Below are 19,591 nucleotides of genomic sequence, written 5' to 3' on the forward strand. Positions count from 1 at the left end.
TTGAAGCAGGGAAAAGGCCTTTTTCACAGCAGACATTTTGTCTTGCTGTAGCAGGAAAAGCACAGGTGCAATCAATAATGTTAACAATGGCTCAGTTCCATCAGCTCTCCCACTAAGCCATGCATCCATCGTAAATGTTATTAATTACACCAGTGCATTTCCTGCTGTGAACTGTTACAATATCTGCTGTAGAGAAGCCCTACTGTTGGATTTGTTGGCTGCGCTTAATATTTTTCATTTCATTAAATATTCTAGATGATGAAAGTGTTTTGTTGTTGAAAGCTTCTCTGCTGTTGCTTATTTGTAAACAGTATAGACTTGGGTTTACTAAATCTAATCTGACAAAAAGAAATTTGTCACAATTTTGCAGTGTTTAGTCAACAAAATCAATATGCAATAAATAGCACAGGTAACACACACAAAGCAGATGATACTGTTTATCCACCTGTTAAGCTGCTGCAGTAGTCTCACCATCTAAAGATAATTATGTCTTTGAAATAACTCTGCTGCTTCCTTTCTGCATTAGCAGGATAATTACAATTAATACCTGGGCTGATCTGATGTGAGGTCAGAGGTGATGTGAGTTTATTAATCACCACTAATTACTTTATGATCAGCTCATTTGCTGAATCTCATGAGCCTCTTAAGACGGGCAGCAATGACTGCTTCCACTAACTGATACCTTGACAGTCAAAATAATGAATAACACATGAAGTGAATGGAAATATCATATTTGCATTAATTATTAGTGTGTTGGCTGTTCCTATGGGAAAATAGAGGGAAGTGTGATGAGCGATGGTGACACAGACAAGAGAGGATCAGTATTTCTCTGGTGTAAGGCAGTTTGCTCAGCTGCTTAGATCACAGCTGTGGATATAAAACTTTATCTTAAAGGGACAGTTTACCCCAAAAAAACAAAAAAAAAAACAAAACGTGTATTACCTGTAGTGCCATTTATCAGTCTTCATTGTTTTGGTGTGAGTTGCTGAGTGTTGGAGATATCGGCCGAAGAGATGTCTGCCTTCTCTCAAATATAACGGAACTAGATGGCACTCGGCTTGTGGTGCTCAAAGCGCCAAATAAAAATACATTTGAAAAGCTCAACAGCAATATTTCATTCTAAAATGACCCGGTTACTCAAAATAATCCACAGACCTTGATGAAAGCAGTTTTATGTGGGAACTTCTTTCTTTCAATCAAACTACACCTGCCAACCGTATCACCGCTCAGAAGGATGTGTGCATCTATTCATGGAGGCTCGTGCTAGTGACAGCGCGAACATTAATGGCGTCCTCCTCAGCTGAGCTGTGACATTAACCAGCTCAGTGCTGTTAAGTCAGCTAGCAGTAAATGCACACTACCTGCTCATTGCTCACAATTGTGGATTATCTTGAGTGACCAGGTCATGATTTCTGGCAAGAGATGTTACTGTTGAGTTTTTCAAATGTATTTTTTTGGTGTTTTGAGCTCTACAAGTCAAGTGCCATCTAGTTCCGTTATATTTGAGAGAAGACAGACATCTTTACAGCTGGTATCTACAACACTTGGCAACTCACACCAAAACAGTCCAGACTTACACAGTAAATAGCACTACAGGTAAGAGGAAAAATATGTATTTTTGATTTTTGGGTGAACTGTCCCTTTAAAGGGATACATTCCGATCATACATTTTCTTAAATAATGGCCTAGAAGATTATGCAGGTATTGCATTGGCTAATGTAATGTGTTTTATTCCAGGAGCAAGCTGTAAATTTGTAAATCCTGTCTAACATTGTGAGGATTTGGCAATGTTTTTGCACCACAGCATAGCCAATACTGCTGGGGTACACATTTCAGCTGAATAATCTGGAGACCCATTTTATTCTTGCTGCAAACCGCCCCTGGGTTCCAGCCAAGTGCTTATAAGAAGAGCCCCCCTCCACCTCTGTACAGTCCTGTGAGTAACAGCAGAGCACAAAGTCTGCCTTCCTATTCCACTCAATCTTTGGCTCTGTGTCTATATTCATTGAGGTGAATGGAGAGCTAATCAATTCTCACTGGGCTCTAAAAGGCCAGGGCTCAGGCTACCGCCTTCTGCTCAAGCTAATATCACGCTCTGTCTTTTAGCTCCACCCACTCCGCCTCCTCACATCTGCCTGTTTGGTGATTTTCCCCAGTTTTTACATGGATGTTGTCTTGAAACCCTTTTCAAGTAATGATCGCCACCCATCGGATGCGCTGCCTCTGCTGTTTTCTAATTCATAATATATTGATTACTATGTTGACGCTTTGACACAGAGAGTTGCAGCAGATGGGGGGCAGGATGAGGAGGTGAATAATGAGACCAACAGTATAGAAAGGAGGCAGTGAGAGGTAAAGACAAAGACAAGCAGGAGGAGAAGATAAAGGAAGGTGCATCACTGCTATTCCTATTTTAAAGGGTAATGTTAAATTGAAACAGCCAGGGCTGGACTGGCCACCGGGCATACCATCGGGCATACCGGGTACTTTTAGTCATGTTATGATACCTATTGGTACACAAAACTGGTAGATCGGCCCATTAGTCATGATTGATTCTGGGCTGGACCAATTACAGCCGAGGGCCGATGCCCCCTCCCACTTGGGCCTCGGCTGCCAGTCAATCAATCATACAGAGAGAGAGGAGATTGACAAAATTGAGAAGAAACTCAAAGGAGGTGCGGAAAAAATAAGAGAGAAAAAGAGTCAAGCCCTTTAGGAAGATGCTGCCAAATGTGTTTAAATAACACAGATGTTTGCTGGCTATGGCGGAGCTTCTTCAGCAGCAGCATCAGTGACCGCACCCGCACTGGCATCCAAAGCAGCCGCAGCAGGTAATGATGGCGGAGGTGGCCGTCAGCAGGTGGATGAGGCAAAGGGGAGGCAGGAGGAGGAGACCTGCGGCTGCCGCATTATATGACGACGGCACAGTTGGTGCGACTGGAGGGGAATTTGAACTTCAGGTAAGAAGTGATGAACTGCAGTCTACCTGGGTCAGATATGAATCACGTTTGGTTGATAGTTTATTTTCGTTGTGCTTGCTAACTCTCAACACAGCATAGTTATGAGTAGGCCATTTAACAATTTAGCTGGCTGTTGAGCAGCATGACGGGGTTTCTCTACTGCTGGGCTGTTTCTATGATGTTATACTAGTGATGGTGATCTTAGTGCTTCAGTAACTTTATTTTATTCATTTAGTTAGTTAAGTATAGTCTTTATTAGTTAGGCAGTAAAATATTTCAATGTCTATTAATTGATATAAGTGCACTACGCAGTAATTCTTTACTCTGAAACAGCTAAAGCTCAACAGAGCAAAAATGTTCATGTAAAACCAGATGACTAGGCTAGTATTCATTATACACCCTCTACACTTGCAGATATAATTTAAATTGAATCAAATTAGGATTTGCCAGGAGATGTGATGCTGCTCATTAACATAAAAGTGGCTTGGAGTTGAAAGTAACTACTTAAATGTATTTGTCTTTAATACATAAATATTCTCTTTATTCTAGATATGTTGTGTTTTTATCTTATTGTTTTTTTACTGACATGTAACAGCAAACTCTTATGGACAATAATTAGCTGTATTTTTTTTTATTGTGGGCATGTTTCCATTCAATTTAAAATATCCCTTCACTTTTTAAAGGTTGCCATGTTTGAGGAAGTATTATGTGTTGCTGTGCTGTTTATTGATGTGGTGAGTACATAGTCTATGAAAATATTACTAAATCTGTCATTTATTCATTTTAATATTCATCAATGATCATTTCTCACCTCTGTTCCTCACTGTCCAATTTTCAGGATCCCATCATACGTTCATTGTTCAGGAGGTTCACTAGACCAAGCAGCCTTTTGGGTTCCTCTAAGTAAGTACTGTATAGAATACATGATGCAACTATGTTTCTAAAATAAAAATACCAGCACTGTGATCATCTAAGCAAGTCTATCAAGTGTCATTATTTCTCACCTTTCTCTCTCTGTCTCCTTTCACTTTTTAAAGGTTTCCATGTCTGAGGAAATATTCTGTGTTGCTGTGCTGAGTATTGCTGCTGTGGAGGTCTAAGGTGTTTATTGATATGGTGAGTAAATAGTCTGTGAAAATATCACTAAATCACAATCTGTCATTTATACATTTTAATATTTATCTCATCTCTGTTCCTCTCTGTCCTATTTTCAGGATCTCATCATATGTTTTACATTGTTCAGGAGGTTCACTAGACCAAGCAGCCTTTTGGGTTCCTCTAAGTAAGTACTGTATAGAATAATGGGACTGGGAGGATGGTGTAGGTTTACATTTATTAGACAAGTACATATACACCAACAAGACAGTGTACAAGCGGTGTCACAAGAAAGTTTGTTTTCATTCATAGGCTTCATTGTCTTTCCATCAATACCTGGTGGGCTGGTCTAGGCTCAAAATGCCCAGGCTGATTTTTTGGATTAGCACTCAGACTGTCCACTTAGACCTTTGCTAAGGAGCAGATAAGCTCCAGCCTCTGAAGAGGCACCATTTAAAATCAGAATTGGCTAGCCCCTGAAATAATGAGTGTTGCTCAAACGCTATGAGTAATGATTTTGAGCAAGGTGTTCAAATGAGGTAATCTGAACCATTGGATTTGTAAGGATGAATGCATATTTTAATTTTGTAAAAAAAAAAAAATTATAATAGGGAAAACATAATACAAGTATGTGATATCATCTCTACCAGTGCTCACTACAGTGTTCAGTATCTATGGTAGTGTGTAAAATTGCAGATTATGTTTCATAGCTCAGGTAGCAGCTCTGTAGTAACCTGAGCATCCCCTACATTTTGAAACTCTTCCCCTGAATTCTGTACAATAAAAGTAAATTCAAATTAGATGGTGTTGAAGTCTGATATATATTTTAAGAACTTCCTATTTTGAGGGCTGTATGTGAAAGGAAATATTAGTGGAATATTACATGTTAACAATTTAGTAGGAATATTGTCTCTTTTAGAATAAGGGCAAAAACTGGTATATTTTGCATATAAACATAGTCAGTGTTTAAGGGCTTATCAGATGCCAAAACTCTGCACAATGGGTACATTCACATGCACACTATATTCCACACATTATTCCTTTATTATTCCGAATATGACAATATACTGAATTTGATACGGGTCATGTAAACAGCATATTCTGTTTGGATTTTCTGAATTAGGCTTTTTTTTATTATTTAGCATTTTGTGATTAAGACATGTAGGATATGCTTTTATTATTATGGTATTAATAGCATTCTTTGGATATGTATACAGCGCATTTGTATGCATGCCCACATTTCTGGTCATAAGAAGAAACATACAGACTTTTGAACACTACGAAAGACTTGGATGCCATCAGACTTTTAAATGTGCACAAATATCGCAACACCAACCTTTTAAAAAAGGTGGTTGAAGGAATAAAAGAGAGAGGCTGTGTTTGCATGGTCGAAAACAAAAAAAAAAAAAAAAAGTCCTTTTGTGATGCATTACAAGCAAAATGGCACAAGCTTCAGCTTTTCCACTTTTCCGTACTTTGACGTGATAAACGACATGTTAGGCCACATTTATCGGAGTATGCATGGCTGCATGTAAACAGGAATGTTAGCAGAATATTCATTTTTATTAGCCATGTAGACAGCAAAGATTTAATATTGTCTTTTTCGGAATAATGGCAAAACTCTGAATATTTTGTGCATATAAACGTATTCAGCGTGTTTACAGGCTTATCATATGCCAAAACTCAGTCCGAAATACTCAGACAGGATTGTACAACTCTGGAAAGTTACCTCATGGTAACTACTTTTCTTTTGTCAAGATAATTGTGAGGTAAACAGTAGAAATTACTGTGTTGACATTACAAACTAATCTGTCAGGATTGTGCGCTTGCATGTATTTGCTGATGTAGCGCCTTGCTGGATGACATCACATTGGCAGCCCAATCTCATTAGACTGGCTCCACTGAAATGAATAAGAGAGTTATGGGTTGTTCCACATAGAGCTTCTGCAGATTTTCTACTTAGCACATAAAGAGCTCCAGTGATGGGTGTCTGAGCCTCTGCTGCAGTGGTCACAATCAGTAAGACAAAAAGAAAGCAGAGAAAAAGGAGTGAACATTTTGTGAGAGCAACACAGAGAAGCAGAGGAAACACTACAATGTAACAGAAAATCTATAAATAAATGTTTGTTAATTGACTGAGAGCTGCAGCTTCTGGATCGTATTTGAAACGGAGATAGTTTAGCCTCCTCGCGCTCTCTCTGCAGCAAAATCTATTGTAGCCGTGAAATCTGAAACACACTAAAACCTCCATCAATTCTTGACTCGTCAGCAGTGTCTGAGCTTCAGTTTGGCTATTTGACTCTTTGAGCTGGCTCACCCCATGCACAACACTGCTGGAGAGCTCTGCCACACTGCCCGCAATAATGATATCACAGCCCCAGAGAAAGGAGAGAGTTTGTGTGCGTGTTCGTGTGTGCGTGTTGCAATGGGAAAGGACAGTATGAATGAGAGTGAGAAGAAGAAGGAGCACAAGAGATACAGCGACAGAACAAGAGAGACACTCAACTGATTGATTGAACAATGGCTGCTCATTAGAGAGAAACTAGCCAGAGGTTATGTGTGAGGGAGGGCAAGTGTGTGTGTGTGTGTGTGTGTGTGTGTGTGTGTGTGTTTGAGTGCAGCTGAATGGCCTGCAGCAGAAAGAAAGATAAAGGCAGAGCTGTTGGATCGAGATATAGAGACACACAGAGCAAATTCAGAGCGCTACACACACACACACACACACACACACACACACACAAGCAGAACTCTAACATGAACATGGATACGGGATTGCGGCTGTAGACCAGCTGCTATATATAGCACATGGGAAAAACTAGGATAACACATTACTGATCTCCAGCTGACTGCTACACACACACACACACACACACACACACACACACCCCAACACATACGCTACACTCACCTTTTTGGTGAAGTCCATGGCTTTGAGGATGGAAAGGTTGAGTGTTTCCAGCGAGGCCAGAACTCCCTCATAGTCCCCCATGTGCTTGGCAAAGTAGTCTGCACACACACATACGGGCGAATTGGCACAAGACTTATACAACCTCTGAAGTCACAAAATTATTTGCAGTGGTTAGTCGAAAGTGGCTGAATTGATATCATGTATTTTAAAGTACTTTTTAATAATAGATAAGAAAGAGAATGAGGGCAGCGGCAGGGAAGTGTGTGTGTGTGTGTGTGTGTGTGTGTGTGGGGGGGGGGGGGAGTCCACTTACCACAGAGTTCCTTAGTGTCAACATTACTATCACATCACAGCAGAGCAGCAGCAGAGGGAGAGAAAGGGAGGGAAGGAAGGAAAGTAGGAAGGAAGGAAGAAGGGAAGGAGGAGACCAGGGTCAGAAACAGAGGAAAGGCTTTTTGCATGCAGTCTCTCTAATTTACACACACACACACACACACACACACACGCACACACACACAGAGCTGGAGTTTGGCAGGCGGGGAGCGATCTAACAAGACTCTCTGACAGGAGTCTGAATCAATCCACTGCCATCATTCATGCTCAGTTCGCTGTGCAGGGACTCATTTGGCAGCGGATTCTTCACTGGCATAAAGAAGACTTTCCCTGGTTGACTTACCAGGAGAGAAAGAGCAGAACAAGGGAGGAGAGGCCGAGATGGAGACAAAGAATGAAGAAAAAAGGAGGAACAAGCCAAAAGGGGGATGTGAGATGTAACTGATGATGGGTGATGTGGGGACAGAGGAGGAGACAGGCAGAAAGACTCCATCTGTGCATCTGTTCATCTCGCAGTAACTATTAATAAGTATAATGCTGCACATTATAGGGAATGTTTAAAAAAGACCCGCAGTAACTAAGGTTTAAAAATCGTATTCATTGCTATTTGAACATTTAAAATATCACCAAAAGGCCTTGGACTTTATGCTCTGTACAGATTGAATGATCTCTGTTAGTTTGATTTGATAACAGCTCGTTTTCATTTTATAAAACAACAGTTTTACCCACATGCGCAGAATTAATCCTAATCCGGCACTGTGACAGATGGGCTTTAAAGATATCCACCAAAAACCAAGTTTAACCCTTTTTACTTATGATTACTTCATAACATATGTAATTTAAACTGCATTCTGGGATGTCTGTCAGTGTTGTAAAACTCCTCCAACAGTTAGCTGTGGAAATGAAAGTGGCAGATTGTTTATGATCCAAATGGTAGCTTCAGATGCTACATTTTCACTGAGGAAGTAAACAAGTAATTATGTTGTTGTCTGCAAGTGATTCAGGTATCTATTGGGTTACTAATAAGATTTAACATCCCTCAAAGCTTCATTAGTCCTTGGCATTCCACTGTAGGAATTTCAGGCATTTCATATGAAATAGTTGTGTATTATTATTATTATTATTATTATTGTTATGTTACTGTTGCTTTAGAAAGGGACACTTTACAGATTTTACACATCACATTACTTTGCCAATTTTCAACCAGCTTTGTATCACAACAATTTAGGTAGTATGTGTAAATGGACTGTGGTTAACTTCCTTCCATCCGATTTTTTTGGTAGTTCTTGGGCTGTTGTTCGAGCTACAAATTGTACCTTATTTTGTACGCCCACTGCCACCATGGACATAAAGAGCTCTGCTCTCTCTCTCTCAGACTCAGACCAAACCCCAATCAAACCAAGTAAACCCAGGCAGTGCTGACGAAATATAAACAAGGATTCTGTTGCTTTATTGCCTAGTTCCCACCTATGATGGCTTCAGAAACATGTTTTAGTGTTCCTTTTTAGCTGTAATACTGGAATCTTTAATGTTTTTCAGGCCAAGGAACCCTTAGCTCACAGAAACGGAGCAGGGACCCCCTACTACATATTTTGTATAAAACTAAGTTGCATTTGAGATTATTCTCTGAATATTTTGGGGTTTTGTCTCAGTTTGTACTTGCCTGTAGCTGCTAAGTCAGCAGTAGTTGCAGAATGGATAGTTGCATCAGCCTCACCCTCTGTACTTTTGTTGCTGTAGACTGTTTGTCAGAGACACACTTTGAATAATAGTACAACTACTTGGCAGATATATTTCAATAGCACATACATGTTAGCTAACTAATTCACCTTGCCACAATGGAAAGGTGCTGCACAGTGATATAGCGTTAGCTAACTCACATGAATGCACAAGGATAAATGGGTAACTGTCATGTTGTGTTCACACCAAATGCGATGCGAACTTTCATGTCGCATTACCCGCGTGAGTTTGAATGCTAGAATATTTTGTGTTGACTTGCCTCATACACGTGAATAACTTGCGTCATATGCATGTGAAATCGCTGAATCTATGAATTAACTTCCATCAGTACATCCTCAATGTAGTACGTCCCTGGAGGATCTCAATGCTGAGTAGCTATCACAGCGTGTATTATTTTTCAACTTTCGTGAATAAGCATATGACGTAAAATCACACGACGGGCTTCATTCACCCTTCAATCGCGTCTTTGTAATGACTTTACATGTAATTCCAGTGTGAACACAACATTAGCCTATTATTAGTGTTTTGTACTGTGCATTTTTTTTAAATGAATATTATCTATATATTCATTAGTTTTTATTTTTATTTGCTTATTATTTTTGTTGTAATTTCATTGTAGTTTGAGTTAGTTAGGAGATTTAGGAAGTTCAGAATAGATTTTACAATACAAACACAGTTATTTAGCTCAGTCATGTTAATATTCCAGTCTCAATAACCATACATTCTAATGCCACCACATGACAAAGACTAGAACTTAAGATATTTCCTGTAAAGTTTTATTTAATTTTAGTTAGTTTTGTAAGTATGTTATATATTATCTCAGTTAGTTTTTGTAAAGCCAAATTTTTATTTTTATTTGTTTAGTTTTTATTTTAGTTTTAATTACCAATTATGACCTCACAAAATTCTGCACTGCAGATTTAGTATTATTTTGTTTGTTTGTTTTTTGACCAATCAGAAGCAATTAGCAAAAAAATGGGACAATCTTTCCCCACAAAAAGAAGCCAGAAAGGATGAAGACATTATGGAGAGAGAGGTGATGGGCAGGCTGACAGAGAAGGATAAATGGAAACAAGAAGAGATGGGAAGAAATCTCAGAAAAACAGTCTGATAGAGAAGGAAAGCTTTAGAAGGGAGGAAACCAAAGAGTGACAGAGATAGTTAGACAAATGACTGGAAGCAGGACAGCGCTCAGTCTCTGCCTGCTCCGTCCCTCCTCTCCATCCATCAACTTCCTGCTTCAACAGGAAACGCTTACGCCGTCATTTCTCCTTTTACTTGGACCAATCAATAACCTTATCTGCTGTCACATGATAATGCTGAGGCCTGGCATGCGGCTGCCAAGTCTACTTAACCGTAATGAGAAGAAAGTTTTCTGACTGTGCGCACTGCAGTGAATAAGATTTATAAAGCGCGACCATCTCCAAGAGGCAAGATGGCTGACGTCAGAGAGATGGTGGCGGTTGCATGGTCCACTTGCTGCACTGATTTGAAAAAGGAAAAAAAAAAAATTCCACTAATGGCTGAGCCTGCTGGAGGATTTATATATTGAACCTAATTCAATTCTACAACAACTATAAAGGTCAGCTTTTGTTCTGCTTGGTTTCATTTTATTTCAAGGCCCTGCAGGTTTCTGAGATTGTGTAAATTAACGGAGCCGGTCTTTTGATTACTTAGATCCCACTGTGTCAGCACACTTCTCCTGATTGCAGGCTGGATGAGCCGATTGGCTGATTATAAGGGGTCAATACATTGATATAATGAGAGCCAATCAAAACAGAGTGTCCTGGGGAGCAATAAATGTACAGTAGCGACTGTCCTTAAGGGTCTGGATGACTAATGCAGAAATAGCTGAGAGAGAGGGGAAGAAATGGCAAATGATGCAAAAAAGAACAACAATTACTTTCTTTAGTTTTCAATCTTCTTTCACTGTTTCCTCCCACTGTCTTACTGTCACCTCGCCCTTTATCTTTTTTTTGTCATTTTCTTATTGAAAGTGTCACTTAACGTAAAGGGCTCTGGTATAAAAGGTTCTCCTTAAAAAGAGCCTTTAGAACAGGATGTGACATTTTCTAGTCGTGCACCTAGAACTGCACACACACACACACACACACACACACACACACACACTATGAAAAGTGTGATACTGAGGCTGTGCAGTAGCGGGAAAGCAGCTGCGTGTTTCTCCCCTCTTTTTCATAACTGATAGTGAGATGTGATCAAAAACAAAAGTCACGGTGGAGCAAGCACACCAACACTTACACACCCATAAATGTACAAATACTGTATGCTGATTTATTTCAGGCAGCTACACAGCCATCTCGCATGCTGTAGGCAAACAGACACAGTAGTGGTATAGTGCTGACCTGGTGTTATCAGAGTCGATAGTGTGAAACAGCTTCTCCAGCTCTTCTTCGTTCAGCGTGCCATCGGAGAAGAAGGCTTGGAACTCATCCAGAGATAGCTTGCCATCATCTGCAGGAGACACACACACACAAACACACACACCTTGCATCACTTTGTAATAGGAAGCATTCTTACAATAAAACCTGAGTTCCATCAAAGATCTTGACATGTGTTCATGCCAGAAAAACTCAATATCTGAGAGATAAGATTATGATGGGGAAACAGTCAGTTTAAGCCATTTTCATCTCATATAATACTGAAGGGCAACCTGGACCCTGTTTTCCCATTTTTTGTGTCTATGTGACTTGTGGGAGCAACCATGTTCGAAGTTGGTCCAGTGTTAAGCGAGAGTGCTGCAGCCGGCAGCAGTGAGACAGGCTGCAATGTCACCACTTGGTGAAGATGCTCCTTGTCAATTTATGTCTATTAAAAGTGCTTGTTTTCGCCACTAACAGGCTCAAATTGTTATTATGACTGTCTCACAACATTACGAAAAGGACTTAACAGAAAACTGTTTCAATTTTTTTTTTAGTATCTTTCACTTGTTCTGTACTGTTTTGTGTCAAAGTCTCGCTGAAAGAGAAGTCTTGTTCTGAAAACTCACAGACTTTTCCACATCGCTAAAAACAGCTAAATATTCAATCATGACACTGAAAATCTTTTAAATAAGAGTACGATACACTTTTGGTACTCTACTACAACAAACTATCACCATGAACAATCAAATCACCATTTTCATCACCTCTCGTGAGATTTCAGAACGAGACATCTCATTTGTTAGACTTAGACACAAAGCAGAGCAGAACAGGTCAAAGGCATGGAAAAATACATTCAATTTCTTTGTAGGGATCTTTCCGTAATGCTGTAAGACACTCGTAATACCAACCTGAGCCAGTTAGTAGCAAAAACAAGCACTTTTAATGGTTGTACATTGCTCACCTGCCCCAATGGATTACATGTTAGCCTGTTTCGCTGCTGCCAGTTGGAGCACTCTCTACTGGACCTGTTTCAAAAATTGTTGTTCCCACAAGTCACTTAGACACAAAAACATGAGAAATAGGGTCGAGGGCAAGGGGAAACCTCTGGTGCTAAAAAATGAAGCCAATGTGTAAGTGCCAAAAACAAGTTGGCGACCGCCAAAATGCTGGACTCCAGGCGTCAAAATGGTAGTCTACGAACTAATGGGTGACATCACTATGTCCAATATTGTATACAGTCTGTGGTCCAGATTGAAAAGTATCAGAGTTTTCCTTTAAGTGCTCCACTCATGGTTCTAACTTAAAAGTCTTCTTCTTTCACATGAATGCTGTCGTAGCTGGATTGCAAAACTAAACTGAACCATTTGATAGCCAACTTCGACACAGGTTATCCAGGGCACCCAAGTGAAGCCAGGTAACCCCAAGAGAGCCAGACTCAGTCATCCATACCTTGGTCTTATCTCTACTGTAACTGCTTTGGTCTCACTCATATTTCCTTTTCACACCTCTAACCTTTACTGAATGTAGTCACAGCTGTTAAACAGAGAGATCACATGACCTTAAACCTTGCCTCCTCTCACCTGGTTTTATTTGTGATTTTTTTAAGCTCGTGCCTGGCATTGATCTGCATCTCAGACATTTCAACCCTGTACTGTATGAGTCAGAATGAAGCCTCAGAAAAGGCTGAGAAAAACTGTTCCTCTGGCTTACTCTGGTTCCTGATAGGAAATAACAGCCATCCACTGTGAGGCAGCTAACCAGATGATATGATAATAAGCTTACAAAGTCTGTAGGCTATTATTTATAATTACTGTTCAAGATACATTATCAGTGTTTTGCCTGGTATTTGTTTGTCCTTGGTTGCTCCTACTTTGCTCTAAATTCACTTTTTGTTGTCATGATTATGATGAGCAATATTATTTTTTATTAAACCTTGATATTTAGTTCCTGTTTGCTTTGCTTTGCTGTACCATGTTCCCACCCTTACAAACACACACAGACACAACCGTTCAGTGTGATCCCAGCCTTCAGTGCTTTCTCAAGCTGCTGTGAAATCAATCCAGCATGCGCTTCAGTCTGCTGCAAACCTTTAGCTGTATCCCTGCTGTCTGCCTGTCTCTGCACTTTGGTAAACACACAATGCAGATTATATTTCAAGGCCTTTTGGGAAGAATTGATAACCACCAAGCTCATGAAACGATACTGGATTTCTGCTTGTTATACCCACTCGAGTTCTACAACCCTCTGGTATTTTGCCTTGGTTCTATGTTCCCTGGTTGCTTCACTCCCTCAATGTGATTTTTAAAATTTACCCTGTAAACAGCACTATCTTCCCTCCACCTTATGTTCTGAACATAAAAAAGTCCATCTCTGTTGTATTGATCTCTGTTTCCCAAAGACTTGCAGCACTGTAGAATGCTACCTTTTCTTCTTTATATATTACCATAACAAAAGTAACTGTGTCATAGTGCACAGACTGCATGCTTTGTCTGATTTAAAGCAACATTTTGCTTTTTTATTTACCTTAAAATAACAGCCTCAACATCATTTTGATGGTACACTGGCACCAGAATGAGAGAGAATGGCCCCTTTCATTCCCACTCCACACCCCAAATACCTGTTTTTCCACTATATGACTTTGGTGAGCTGGTAGCATCTCATGGGAGGTGAATTTCCCTTTCCGAGGACAGTGCAGGTATGTCCCACTCTACTCTGCCTTACTCTGCTTACCCTGACATTCTTAGTTTAACCCAAACCAATCCCACTCGGCATGCCTTAATCTAGCCCACTAAAGCAACGAAGGCAACAAGTACTGGCCATTCAGAAGGACAAAAGGGTGAGCCAGGCCTTCGCTATCCTAGAAAACACAAACTCACTCTCAGGAGAAGTGTGTGATGCTTTACAGCACTACAGCACACACTACCAGCGGGCTGTAAGAAAAAGCTAGCTCAGTCTCATGTTTTTGATTACAACCTTTAGTTGGCATGTTTGAAATTGTAGACTCGATTTGTATACACAAAGTGTTGTAAACTTGTTTTATAATTATCTCAATAAATTTCAGGGAAAAAAAGAAGCTAATATTACTAACAATTCTCTGTATGGACATCATGGTAGAAATAGAGAGACCATAGAGGATGTCAACAAAAGAAGAAACCTTTAGACGCTTGCACATGATTGCTGATTTGCTGATGCCGCAGTGCTTGCCGTCGGCTTGACCCAATGCTGATCTCTCCTCCATCTTGCAGTCGGATCTTAAAATTTTTCCGTGCCCCGTCTCCGCCCCCCGCCTGCGTTCTACTGTAAAGTCACTGGCTCACAGTCATCATTCTTGTTCTTTATTTTTGTTATATAATGAGTTTATCTCCAAAGTCACAACAGATAATACTTTTCAGAGTCAAGTACAAGTATTAAAAATCCTTAAATCCAAATTGTTAAATGGGCTAGTAAGGTTATAGGTCTCAACTCAACCTATCAGCTCTTTATTCCTGAGCTGTATTCTTCAGGACTGTTCCCATCCCTTACATAGTAACTCCAGCTTCTTCACTCTGGTCATCAGTTTGCGGCCCCTCCGGGGAAAAAAAAAACTATACAGAAATATTTTTTCCACCAGCAGCTATTGCACTACTGAACAAAGCTAGCACAAGATGATGCACAGGGCACTTTAAGCTTTGGAGCGAGTGAGTGAGTGAGTATTTGTGTATGTAGAAACACTTTGTCATGAAATTCTTGAGTTCTTATACTTTGATACTATTTTGATACTAGATTATACATGTTTTAATGTATTTCTTTTTAATGTCTTTTAAATCTGTGTTGCTGTGATGACCTCTTTTGGAATGCTGAATTTCCCATCTGCACAACAAATTTACCCTTGGGCACAAATAGAGGAACCTTGAACCTTCTGTCATATTTGTGTAAAATTGTGTAATATTAGTGTACCAAAGTGGTTCTTAAATGTCGTATTTGCCAGTTCCAAATCATTCTTGTCCACTGATGAACTTGTACAGCTGCCCATAAGACTAAGACATAAGACACCAATAAAATTACTACCTACGTCGCAAGCTTGCATAAATAACATTGGCAGGGATGTATGATCTGTTGTCAGATTGTCCAGATAGGTCTTATGTCAGAACAGTATATAACCCAGTGCATGGTTTGCAACCCATTAAAGTAAAAACATTATTTCCACAGTATGAAATTACATGAATCTTCCATATCTTGGGGCCCATATATGAAGCAAATGCTCCCGACTTACAGCAGCTGAGTGGCTAACCTCTGGTTTAGCTCTCCGCTAACTTGAATGGTTAAAAGAAAAAAGATATTATTGTGCGGCTCTTCTAGACTTAAGAAATGTTATCAGACCAAATGGATCAAATCCAGATAGTGAAACAAGTCATTGCGCAATTATCCACTGATTTACAATGTTTTTCTCTACGTAAATCTATGGGAAGAAGTCTTTCTGGGCCCAGTGGCACCAAATGACAAACACGTACATTGTAATTCCACATTTGGCCAGTTTGTCATATTGGCTTCAATGCCTGGCACTGTTCTTGGGGAAAATATACCAATTCTTGCAAATTTGACACAAGGCTAAAGAACAGTGTTTTATTACCCTCTCTGGTAAAAGGTTGCACATATGATGATGCCTGACAGTGATGTCACAGAGCACTGAAGTACACTTCTACATCAAGAAGTTAAAACACTACACCTTAGCAAAAACAAGATTTTCAGGGGGTGTTACTCAGATGCGCAAAAACTTTTGAAGTTCTTTACTTCTTACTTAAGTTCTTCACTACTTACTACTAACAACTACAGATCGGGTAAGCAGGAATGGGATGGCACTTTAATATTCCTACTGTCACCATATTCACTATAAAGCACATAACTCCTCTTTTTTTTTTTTTTTTGCCAGAGTCCTCTGTTCTGTCAGATCGATGTAAAGCAAGAGTCATCAACTAGATGTGATGTGTTGTTTAAAAGCCAGCAAGCAGGCAAGCAAAACTTTAAAGGTTTTTTTAAATTATTCATCACGGTCATCACTATATGTTAATGCTCTCTTGAGGAATATAAATCTACTGTTAGAAACATTTAATATAGCTGATGACCTTCCATTAAAATGTTTTTCCCATGATTATATACATTTTTATTTATCTCATATCCATGTGGTCTCAAGTGGAGCCATTGATACAGCTATGAAAAAATGTACATATTGGTACAGAAAATGTATTGCTGCTGTCCCTCTGTTTCTCCTTGTGCAGGACTTACATTCCTATTGGATGTTTCTGCAGCACCAAGTGTAATGTACTAGTTTTAATGCACAACAAAGACTAAAGCTGTGGTGGTCCCATCTCACACCGGCAAGAATCTTTTTATTAATATCTTCCCCTGACAACAATGCTTTCCTAACATTAACTAAGCAGTCTGAGTTGTCTTAATTGAAACGACTTTGGAGCACACAGTACAATATGGAATGACCACAGGTGAGTTGTGACTTACTTAATTATCATAACGTATTTTTATTCTGCATCTAGATCAAGACAGTACTGCTGAACACTTTTTTTAACCAATCTAACAAACAACCAACCTGCCAATGCAGCGTGGGTTCTCTGTGGTGGAGTGGTGGCTCTGCAGCAGGGAGTGGCTACTCACAGCTTTGACTCCATCCTGTATCTGCTCGCTAGTAAGCCTGACTGTCTGTCTCACCACATGATGCAGAGCTAGATATCAAATATTAATTCCCTTGCCCTCACAGTGTGTTTGTCCTTGAGTGTGGCTGACTGGATGCAGCAGGTTGAGCTATGGGACCACTGCAGAGCACTGGGAAACCACAGGGACAGCAGGACTGCAGCCTTACAAAGGCTTGAATTCAAATGTGTTGCTCTTAATTCTGCCTCATCTATTCCCTCTGCTGTCTCAGTTACAGGATTACGCAAGCATGTTTATGAACTTCTCATTTTACTACCAAGAATGTATCAATTTTTTATTGCTCGCCTCTTTCTTCTGCTGATGTTTTCTTGTCTTTTTTCTTTTTTTGGCCTCCACGACTCCAGCGCAGCAGAGAGACAGTGAGCTGCACTCTCTGGCTTGGCTTAAGTTTTGACCACTCTGGAGAAAAGGCTTCACATGCTTTTTTGAAACAGACTAACAAACTGTCAAAAAACTTCCAGGAACTCCACAACCATAGCCAGCCACACAGTATTTGGCCCTCCTCTCCTCCACCTCACTTTACACTCGTCTCCCTATTAGTCTAACCATATCTTTTATCCTTCCTCTCTTCCAGCTCCTTGTTAGAGAAACACAAAGTCGAAGCTGACTCTCCGATGTTGTGCCATGTTGATTTCGCACACAATAATGCCGGGTAAGAAACAACGCTTGGCATAACCTTTCCTCGACAGAAGGCGTGATTGTTTGAGGCAGACTTCTGAAATGCCACTTCTTGTGTTCACAGCACCAGTCCCACTCTCCCTGTCTGCCCAAGCTCAACTGTTTATTCGGACTCTAAGGCCATGACTATTTCTAACCTGCCCTTCTGTGGCACAGCAGTGAAGCAGCACTGAAAAGCAGAGGCACTGGTGTTTAATTCAGCAGTGACCCAATTTACTGCGTGCAGCCAGCTAGCCCGGTTAGACCCACTTATGAATTCTCCCGTAACACACAAGAAATGCAGCAGCAGCACACGCACAAACACCACTCAAACAAACAGATAGCTAGCTAACCCATTTCCTAAAGCACAAAATACACGTGCCTAACAAAAAACTACAGGCTCTACAATCATAGACCTATACCATTGTGAAATACTCAAATGTGTTTCTTTTTTGTCACATGATGCCCTCCTACACATGTGTAGTGTAATATAATGTGCTACTTGCTTGTGCTCCGTTGGGAAATTCTCTGAGAAATCCCCATTATCTATGAAGTACAGCAACCCTGACTACGATTCTCCTCACTAACTTCATAAATTGGCAACAGAGGAGGTGATGCAACAGCATCCTGTCTCTGCCGAGTGAGACACTAGATTGCCCTATTTGCTGAAATTACCATTATTTTACTGTCCAGAATGGTCCGTGGAGGGAAATCATTATGATGCAAAGGAAATGACCCAAACTCAAAAATGCCCTCTAAAACAGCAGCGAGGAGATGAGCAGGCAATCCAGGCAAAACTCAGCTGCAAAATACAGGATTTGGGGTTAAGATAAAAAATTTAAAAATTAAAATAAATAAATAAATAAATTTACACCCCTGAAACAGTTCTATATAAATTCACAACATTATAGTCATGGTCTAATTTATTTCTGTCTGTCTCTGATTCTGGCTAGTTTCCACTGCCCAGCTTGGGGTGAGTTGTGTAGGTGATGAAAGAGGCCACAGTTACACAGTGGTGAAATGTAACTAAGTGCCCCCCTTAAGTAAAAACTTGAAGGAACTACTTAACCTGAGTATTTCCATTTTATACAACATCATATTTATATCCCATGATTTTCGTAGGAAAATGATGCTCTTTTTACAGGGGGAAACAGGTTGAAGCAGCTAGCCTTGCTCTGTCCAGAGGTAACAAAAACCACCCTCTAGCATCTCTGAAGCTCTCTAAAGCTTATTTGTTAAATCCACAGGAAAACAAAGTATAAAGATGACAAACTGGCATTGCAGTTTTTGAAAAAGGAGTGAAACATATTCATTTGTGAGCTTTTACAGGTGCTGGTAAGTGGATTTTACTACCTTTAGGCAGAGCCAGGTTAGCTGTGTCCCTGTTCCCTGTCTTTGTGCTACACCACACTAACCAGCTGCTGGCTGAAGTTTCATATTTTGTACAGACATGAGAGTGTATGAAAATCTCAGCAAGAAAGCAAATTAGCGCATTTCCCAAAATGTCTTTGAAGGTGTCACATACTTTGTTCCAACATAATTAATTCTCTACACATATTTAAGACAAGGGAAGACACCAGGTATCAGAGCCATTATCACATATTTAATATTAACGGGGACATTTACAAACCTACACCTTTTACAATCCAACCCTCCAGGGGGATCTGGTGGAGACCCAGGGAGAATTTAAAAAAAAACTTAACATCTAAACTGACCATTTTAGAGCATTTTAAAACAAATATCTTTGATTCCCAAGGTTCCCAAAGTTTTGATGACTGAATGCCTTTTTAGAGAGCCAGCATATATGACTG

At 40.0% G+C, this 19,591-nt stretch overlaps 1 protein-coding gene across 1 annotated transcript in view; it reads right to left on the reverse strand.

Moving 5' to 3' along the window:
- necab2 (N-terminal EF-hand calcium binding protein 2) overlaps positions 1 to 19,591 on the reverse strand; it is a 187,416-nt gene that overhangs the window by 113,275 nt on the left and 54,550 nt on the right. The window contains exons 3-5 of the mRNA XM_033635106.2: positions 11,403 to 11,511; positions 7,277 to 7,302; positions 6,964 to 7,061 (exon numbers count right to left, since the gene is read on the reverse strand). Of these exons, the coding sequence (XP_033490997.1) occupies positions 6,964 to 7,061; positions 7,277 to 7,302; positions 11,403 to 11,511 (233 nt within the window). The remainder of the gene's footprint in view (positions 1 to 6,963; positions 7,062 to 7,276; positions 7,303 to 11,402; positions 11,512 to 19,591) is intronic.

The sequence above is a fragment of the Epinephelus lanceolatus genome, chromosome 5, assembly GCF_041903045.1.
Source record: "Epinephelus lanceolatus isolate andai-2023 chromosome 5, ASM4190304v1, whole genome shotgun sequence".
Lineage (NCBI taxonomy): Eukaryota > Metazoa > Chordata > Actinopteri > Perciformes > Serranidae > Epinephelus > Epinephelus lanceolatus.